This window comes from Neurospora hispaniola (assembly GCF_033458365.1).
Source record: "Neurospora hispaniola strain FGSC 10403 chromosome Unknown B0T23scaffold_4, whole genome shotgun sequence".
In the NCBI taxonomy this organism is placed as follows: domain Eukaryota; kingdom Fungi; phylum Ascomycota; class Sordariomycetes; order Sordariales; family Sordariaceae; genus Neurospora; species Neurospora hispaniola.
In genome coordinates, this window is record NW_026944409.1 from 3,779,808 (window position 1) to 3,789,359 (window position 9,552).

Here is a 9,552-nt window from a genome sequence, read left to right on the forward strand (position 1 = left end):
TTTAAGGGCGTCGATATAGCGTTATTTATCGAATTCGTACTAATTAGTTAATTTAATAAAAATAGCGATAAAGTTAGCGAAGGGGGTATTACCCTATTTAAAATAATCTATTTTCTATACTACTTCAGTATAAATATTTAAAGTAATATAATAAGGATCGAAGTAAGTAAGGATATTTTAGAAGTTAGAGAACCCAGTTAATTAGGCCGAAGCGTTATAGAGGTTAAGGGTAATAATATCGACTTTAACTTAAATATATATATAAATATTGTTAGAAAGGCGTTAAGAAATATAAAGGATATAATTGGTTAGGGTTAAGTATATAGCGAGGTCGAGTGCTAATTTAATAATTAATTAGAATTATTAATTAATATATTTTTCTTAGTATTTAAATAAGGACGTTTCGATATTATTGAATACGGGGGGTTCAGCGCTGTATAGGCGGGTAGCGCTAGTAATTAGGACGGTTATAGTTAGTATTACCGTTGTATTAGCGTTTTATTATTAGGCTTGGTCTTCAGTTACAGCGAACTGCTATTATATTTATTAAATTTATATAATTATAGTAGCGGCTTCGGCTATAATTCTAGTAAAGTCCTATTACATTTAGGAGGTTATAATAAGGTTTTGGGTAGTAGCCTACTAAATTTAATTAACTACTTACTAAGCGTTTAGGGCCTCCCGTCGGGTAGCATAAAGTTCGTTATAAATTTAGCTAAAATAGTCTTTAATAATAGTAAAGTAAAATTAGAATTAAGTAAGGATATTAGGGTTTATTTCTAAAGCGGAAGCGAAATTAGAGAAGTCCTCCTATAAACTTTTAATTATTTTATAAATAAAGGAGAGGGTATCCGGACGGAAGAGAGTTCGAATAGTAATTTTGTAAGTAAATATAATATTAGAGCCGGGGGTAGGCGTACTTAATAAATTCGTAGAATTATTTATAGTTTAGCGTAGGGGTTTTGGTAATAGAATATTAATAGTACATTACGTAAGGAAAAGGAGGTAAAGTATTATAGATAATTAGGGTACGTAGTATAACAGTAATAGAACGTAGTAGTAAAAGTAAGGTTATCAGTTTAGAACGTTTTCTAAGGGGGAATTTTAGCGAAATATAACTAGGTTGTATATATAGCGTAATAGGGTTAGGATTAGGGGACTAAGAGAGGTTAGTACCGATTTTAAAGTAAGTCGAAGCGAAACAATAAGGAGGTTATCGGGCTATTAACTTAGTAGAAAAGGTGTAATATACTATTATAATACTAATTAGGAAGGATTTGGAGAAGACGTAATATTGTACGAAGAGGAGAAGATTAGAAGAGAGTAGTGAAAATTCTGCTCCTAGATTATATATATGAATTAAGTAGAGATTCGATAGAGTTGATTAAAGGACGGTTGGGTTGCGGTGGCGGAACGCCGAGAGGGACGGGACTATGTCATATGGTGCCGTGACAGGTTCCTCTGTTTCTATCCTTTCCATGCGGGGCTCATCGCTATTGGTGTCGCTGTCGCGCAGGTCGCATAGCGCTGGACAGCGCTAGCTTGGCAGTAGCCACGGGAGGCTAATGCACTGCGGGCACCTACGATCCAACCGGACGACACCGAACCTCACGTCTGATGAGCTGTTAACGGTCAATTCAAGGCACAGGCCTGCGAGATAGCGCCGGTTTGGACAATTTCCATGGCGTAAAACGGGGAATATTTCACTTGGAAATCAAATCACAGAAAAATCATTTATCTTTATTCCTATTTTTATTTCACCCTTTTCTTCGCATTTTTTGTTCGTCTGAACATCAGGGCACCACCACCCCCGTCAGCCCTCCGTTCACACCAGGCGACAGATACAGCTCACCGCGGCTACAATACCCATTCCCGAAGCCGCCGGTTTGTGACTACTGTTTCCCGTTCATCATTGGTAGCCCTGGTATTGTCGAGTCGCATGTTGTGCACTTGTGGCTGACAGCATGTCGAGATAGCCTTGCCATTTCTCTACGCTATACGCTTTGACGGTTATTGTCCAAATATCTAATCAGACTGATTTCAACCAACTCTCCTTGTTGCATCGACATTGATGCGCCGGGTACACTCTCATTCCACAATCGGAATCAGAGAGCCAGCCAAGCGCAAAATGGCCGTCTTGGATTGCGCACCAACTGCCCTCAGGTTGGGTTTGCAATGTCACGAGACCTCCCGGGTCGTTCTCCCACTTTCAGCCAGGAACCGCAGGTACCAAGAAACGTCGGATGGAAACTGCTTCTGCAATAACAGATAACGTATTCGTGGATTCCAAGTCAGAAGCTGCAAGTAATTCCCTTTATTCCGCTTCGCTACCATCCAGGAACCCAGCGAGACACATGATAGTTAGTTCCGCAAAAGTGACAGCTTGTTACCATTGGCCTTCACATTACCCCTCTATCACCAAAAACGTCCAAAACACCAACTGGGGACCAACCACAGCCTCATCATAACTTCTGCCATTCGCTAAAACTCATAGCGACCCCTCAATCCCCCTCTCCCAATGTCTCAAAATCGCTGGCATCTAGACCCTTTTCCCTGCTCTTTAGCTTTTCGCGCTGTCATTTTTTTCTGTAACTTGATATGATACTAAGCCGCTCTCGGGTACGTGTCACGGAAGGAGGGGGGATTGAGAATGTTGGGAGCTGGACTCCTAATATGGAATGGGGAAATGTGAGTTGTGCCCCTGTGTGTCTTGACGAGAAACGGTTTGCAGGCTGAAGTCCGCGTAGGGAAAAAAAAAAAAAAAAAAAAAAAAAAAAAAAAAAAAAAAAAAAAAAAAAAAAAAAAAAGACGGAAAAAAAGAAGAAGAAAAAGAGCAGCTAGCAACCCTTTTTCTCGATTCCGTTTATGATTAATACCATAAATCAGTCAGTATCTTTCTGAATGGGTTTCGCAGTCTGCCTCATTATATCCCACCTGGATAAACCTTTACGCGCATCCCTCGGACGGAGGTATGTAATGGCTCTAGGTAGGTATGAACTGAAACGAATTTCCCCGGCGCCTGTACGTATAAGCTTTATGAGCGTGTACCTAGGTAAGCTACGATTTATCCCCTCCACGAATGACATCCATTCTTCTCCTTTTTCCACTTTTCGTCAAATTTGCTTCTTTATACGTTCACTCTCATATCACGACAGAACGGAATGATAGTCAACGGTAACGGGAGACGGGATAATAAGGAGGAGTAGTACTACCTAGTCAAGATGACCCCCGCAGCCAACTGTCCCTACCGGATCTGTATATGCATTCCTTCTACATTTGCCGGTCCGTTATCCTGTTGCAAGGCCACTGCAAAGAATGAGAAAATACAAGAGCGTTGTATCTTGCCATCTGGTTAGGTAGGTACATTACGAGCACCAATGGCTCTTCCCCTCATGTAACCGGGTGACACTCCCGCCCCAGTATCAACATCTACCCATCTCGAATTGTCAATTTACTACCCAATCTTAGTAACCCTTTACTACAACATGCGCTGATAAAATCGTCCGCGTCTTCTCAGGCGCAGTTCGATAGAGGTATGTGTGCCAGACAGACTGCGCTTCCTTTTCGCTTATCGCTGGCCGGATCGTCAGTGCCAGACTGGATGGCAGTTTGGTACATGTACCTCAATGTCTAGATCCCTTATTGGGTTGGGTTGGGTGTCCGGGCCGATGATCTGTCCGATTGCCGGCTTCCAAAGCCCATCGGTGATTACCCCAGGCCTGGATCGGTGGAGGTCGGAGGTGGAGTACGGTTCCACGGCGTTGGGGGCCGTACCTAAGCGCCGGTTGGACGCCGGGAGACGCCGTTGGGGCTCGGGGGGCCGGGTTTAAGTATCCCGAATTAGATTCCGGAACTATACTCACATTGCCTGTCCGAGCTGTGAGATACACCTTTTTTTCTCGCGCAATTTGTTCGGAGATTACTTCGCACCTAGGTACCTATAAATCCGGCAAACAATGCCTTGGATCGGAACCTACACTGGTTGTACACAAGTCCCGTTTACATCTCGACAGGATTACATCAACTTCTATCAGTGGCCGCGTAAGGTAACTAAGATTCGGCTCCCATTTGATCTAGCAGCCATGTAGTGGTAGAAGCCCGAGAAAGACTCATCCCATTGTCATCTTCTCCTCGGTAGGTACCTACCTAGTCGAAGCATTCCCAACAGAGAGCGATTCGGAAATCACTTAGGTTTGCTGCTGCTATCGCGTGGAATTACCCAAGCTGTCTGTGACATCGACTTATGAGCTACGATGTGCCTGAAAAGAACATCGACATATGCGGAGCTTGACTGGAGACTTGTTCTTAAGAACCTACTTGGCAAAAAACAGGGAGATCAATGTCTACAATGAGGCATAGGTCACAAGCATCGGTGTTGACGATCAATCCAATGACCTCGATGACCAGACCCTGTGCGAATAGAAAAAACACTACAAAAGGCGCTTTTCGCAACTCCAGCCGTCTGTAACAACAAAGGCTCACATGACATCAACACCAGCAAAGTTTAATGTGAACAGCAGACTAGACTAGGTACCTAGGTAGTTTCTCGTATTCTGTCCCTAGCAGCGTATCTAGGTAAGTATACTAGTGTATCCTAACGCACCGACCGACAGTTCTTGACTGCGTAGGAAAACGATTACCGTAGAGGTTATGAAAACCGATGCCGTTGATCCAAGTCATTTCGGTCATCAGGCTGCCCTAGCTGCGAACCCAAAGACCTCTTTTTTTTTTTTTTTTTTTTTTTTTTTTTTTTCCGTTGTTTCCTTTTTAGGAGCTGTTGTTCTCGTGATGCTCACAATGTGCACACGACTTCGGACCCTGGTTGAATGATAGGCTGGTTGCGGAAATAAGTCTAAAGCTGTGTCAATGTCTTATATTCGCTGAGTTGTTCAATATTGAACTGCTTTACTTCAGGGTATGTATGCTTCTGGTATAGCGTGGGGGTAAATACATGTGTCGCGCTTGTTTGTCCCGTTCCTGGTGTGATGAAAGGTGTCTGGCAATGCAGGTAGTATGTAATGGATGGGTAGGTAGGTAGTAGTAGCAGTGAGGTGATGAGCCTTACAGTAAAGCCTGCGCGGCTTACGGATAGCTTAGCTCACTACGCACTGGAGTTTGTTTGGTCAAGCTGTTCACGCAGGGCTGACGGGGGTTTGTAATGGTGGAGGGAATTAATGGCTTGTAAGTTGGGGAGGATACGGAACTAGGTACCTTGCCCGGGAGATGGGAATCGACGATCGTTGGTAGGAAAAAGGGGAAACGTCAAATGATTTTTGGGAAAAACGGAGCTGAGGCGCGGTGGCATTGGGTGGTACTAAGAAGATGTCCGTCCGGTGGTGTGGTGGGGGACAGGAATGGGTGTGGTGGCTTGAGGGTGGTGGTTATGGGATATAGAAACATCAATCGTAGGGAAATGTTGTAAACTGGAAATGGAATTAAAGGCAAATGGAAACGGAAATGAGAGGAATAAATGCGAAAATACCATGTGAATTTTGTGATTGGACGAGAGGAAAAAAAAGACCAGTAGATTCGTTATAGATAAAAGGAGAAAAAAAGGAAATGGAAATGGAAATTAACAACGGAAGAAGAAGAAAAGAGATAGTATATTATACTGGACATTTGACAGGTACTGGCTGCAAGCCTCAAGCTGTCATGGGAGATGTTTTTGCTTTTCCTTAACTTATAACCCCTGGTTTTGTTCCGCCCTGTCTTAAAGTCAATATCGACGTGCCCGTGGTGTTTAAGACTCGCCGTTTCTTTGGCATATATTCCAATGCCCGATTTTGAAAATGTTGCTGTTCACACCAACAGTTCTTGGTCGAAAGACACATTGACCTAATCCCATATGAAAACTTGACAGTTTTTCCATGGCCGAATACAGTACCTACGTATGCAATCGCGATGTTTGGTCTCAAGATATTCGCAATTTGGCATATCCCCTGACAAGTTGTCAGTTGACCACCAAAATCGGGCTGGGATGCCCTGCCAGCTCATTCAAGCCAAGAATTCCGGGGAGCCGGGGAACTGAAACCCCTGGTTTCCGGGGCGGTTTGAGGCGCTGACGCCCGCTGAGGGTCCGGGGAGGAAATATGGGGGTTTGTTTGATACCTGCCCCCCGGCATCCATCCAATCCCCAGCCGGGGCCGGAACGGCTATGTACAAGGAGGCTGCTTCCGGGACGATTAAGGAAAAAAAAAAAAAAAAAAAAAGAACAAGAAAAGCAAAACTGGCATGTGAGTTAGGACCGAGGCTGTGATATTGATCTCATCCCTTTTGTGGTGGGCTTAAAAGTTGGAAAAGGGAAGGCGGAGAGCCGAAACGGAGAGCAAGTGCAGTGATCGTGCGATGGGTTTGTTTCTTACCTGACACTGTTGAAGATGCCTGCTTGTACCACAGTGGTCCTGTTGTCATAGTAGAAAACGGTTGTCAGCGGTTCCAAACGAAAATGGCAATTGCTTGGATCAACATCCCCAGACCATGCTACAAGAACACAGCCATTACTTCAATTACCGTTCCCAGCAGATACATGAGACATAACCTCCCTATGTTTGGCTCTTCTTGTCCAAAAGGACGGAAGTGATCTACCATTTTCAGCACGTGCTGCATCTCTTTCGGTGTCCTGGTAGTGTACACCCTTTACAGAAACAGTTTGCATTCAAACGGGCAAGAGATCGTCGTTCTGGAGATGAACCATTTTTAGCACGATGGCAAACCATACGTACAGATTGTGGAAATCTGACGTCGAGTGCAAGATCGAGAAAAAACCTTTGAATAACTAGCCTCCTCTCGCCTTGGCAAAAATGTCTCAGAATGATGTGTCGTCGCCGATGTCCCCCCCAGATTCCTTGGTGGAACCCTCTCAACCATCCATCCATCCATCCCCACAAAGCGCGCTTAATGGCGTCAATTGTGTACATACTGTGATATATAGGTATGAAGCTGCTCACATATTGTGCTGCAGTAGTACTACACTCCAGGTGAACAGGCAAAGGGAAACAAGGTAAAGCTATTCTTGTGCATTACGTAGTACCATCGATGTTCCCGTCGCTTTCATCCTGGTCGTATGTAAGGTACCGACGCATGTGACTTGGCTCGCTTGGGTGAGACACGAAGACAGACCGACCTGTCATGAACGGAACAGAATCATATACAACAGGCCAAAAGCGGTGTACGCCAAGGAAGAATACCCCAGATTCCCGAAAATAAAGATATTACACGAGAAACATGCCGGGCAAAGGACGGGAACACGGCTCCGGCCCACAATGCCAACTGTCAGGGACCGCTGTGTACATGACAGACAATGAAACATGCTGGCGTTAGTTAGAGATACCAACCCCGTGAAAAACTTTTGTCCGTCCGTTATTGTAGCGTTGTTTTTTTTTTCTGAGGAAGATGTGCGATGAACCGTTTGGTGTTGTTGCCCCCTCCAGACATCACCGGTGGAGGAGGTCAGTGCGGACAAACCTGGATGAAAATCCGGGGAAGATGACGGTGTCTTTTCCACACTACACAGTACACTACATAGCAAGTATTCCGCCCAATTGATGGCTGGGCTAATTTCAGGGACATGAAATCATAGATCAGTGCACCAGAACATACCAGAAGGAATCGACGGGCCGAATACCCCAAGGCGAGATTGCACCGGCCGGTAGACGGTAGTGGCGACATGTATGTCAACGGCGGCCTGCCTGTCCGAGAGAAAGCTCAGTCAGCTTCCATAGACGTTCTGGAAGGATCTCGTGTGACGACTGCATTTTAATTTGGAGGACATTGGGGATCGTGAAGCGGCCGCGCTCAGCTCCATGCAGGCGCGAATTACCTAGGGACGCTGGAAGGGGGCCGAACAAGGGGTCTGGTAAGATGCCCGATGCTCATTTCGGTGTCACTCGGATGAACCTCCGGCGTACGAACAGGAGGCATGTTGGCGGTGCTCGTTGGAGATTTCCTTCTCGGTTCGTTCGTTTGTTGTCACAGCCAAACCAATCTCCGGTTTTTTGGTGGTTTGGGGATGGGATGGTGTACAGTACAAGTATAATACGTCACTGGTCATCTGGGGTGGGTCTGTCCAGCGCCATGGGATGGACCTGGAATGGAAGCCCCAGGGTTGTTGGCTGTTGTGGGGACAGGAAACGCTGCTGGGAACGTTGACGATGAGGGTCGTTGGGGAAATAATGGCAAAAAGATAAAATCAGATAAAATCAAGAAGTGGAATAAAATGAGAAAAGGTAGATGGAGATAGTGTCGTTGGTTGTCACCCATGTACATCATTCCCCAAGCCAGCGGATGTGCGGAATTGGGTCCCCTGATTGTTCTTTTTGATGTCATTTTCTCCTTCAGACGTCAACCATCTCGATGCGGAGTTGGGTACCTAAAATGGTTTTGCTAGGCCCTACAAGTAATTCGATCCACAGCGTTCCTGAGCCGTGCCAACAAAACAGTTTTCTGTAGCTTTTCAGCGCTCCTTACCTACCTACACTACTTCAAACCTTCCAGGCTCCTCCCACTAGCCTTCCCGCCTGACAACAACCAGAAACAATTGACCTTTCATCGTCGCGCGCTACTTGGAAATCCTGCCTCACCAAATAGTCAAAGTTCACGAGCAAAGCTCCTTCCGGACGACCCCATCAAGATCGGCCCCAGACAACTGACGACATCAAAGCAGTCCCGTGGGCATCCGCCCGGCCACCAGCTGCCCCTCCATCACGGGTCGCCGGCCCCGTGTCCACGCACCCATCCATCCTCGACACCTCCATTAAACCCTACCTACCACAAACATAAACTACACTACTACCGAGCAACCGAGCTCCTGGAACTTGAGAATTGAGCCTCTATGTTACAATAGGTACCATGATCCCTTAACCTTGGACGCGCAAAAAGTGGAATTCTGTCTCGGGTGAGCCATCATCTCCGCGTTTTAGTGCACTTACCCCGCAGTTTTTTTTGTCGACATTCGAGAACGATGGACACCCATATTTCAAGGAACCAAGACAAGAAAAAGAGCCGCGCCAAAGTTTATTCTTGACAAGACCAGACCAGATCAGACAAGACAAGTAACCGGAACTGGGCCACCACCAAAAGTTTCCCAACCTCCCCTTCTTCTGACGTCGTTGATGTTTTCCCCTTTGGCAGTGACTGAACCCGCCATGATCAGATAGGTGGTGATCCTACTGTACATATGTAGGTAAAAATAGGATCTTGTTGAGGTTCAAGTTTCTTCTTGCCTGCTGCGTTTGTCTCAAATTTAGTAATAGACATGAAGGCAAAAAAGGGAAAAAAAAAAAAAAAAAAAAAAAAAAAAAAAAAAAAAAAAAGAAAAAAAAGGAAAGGAAGGGAGGAGAGGGGCACAAACCATCGCAAAAAGCCCGGCCCGGCAGGAACATTAACAGAAAATCTTCTTCAACGAGAGATACCTAGAAGAGAAGAGACCGACCGGTCTAGAATTACGATCGATTGCGTCTACAATGACTTTTGTTTGCTACTACCTAGTAGGTAGCTTTGTGCTGTTGTCAATCGCATCTACCTACCTACCTAATGACTATATGTACAACTGCA

The 9,552-nt window shown here is 45.3% G+C and overlaps 1 protein-coding gene across 1 annotated transcript; it reads right to left on the reverse strand.

Moving 5' to 3' along the window:
- Positions 1-1,450: 1,450 nt before the first annotated feature.
- On the reverse strand, positions 1,451-1,660 carry B0T23DRAFT_295381 (uncharacterized protein; the record flags this gene model as incomplete). The annotated part of the gene is made up of 2 exons (XM_062834286.1): positions 1,451-1,527; positions 1,585-1,660. Coding segments are annotated over 2 exons (153 nt in total), but the record flags the coding sequence as incomplete, so codon positions are not given.
- Between the last annotated feature and the right edge of the window lie 7,892 nt (positions 1,661-9,552).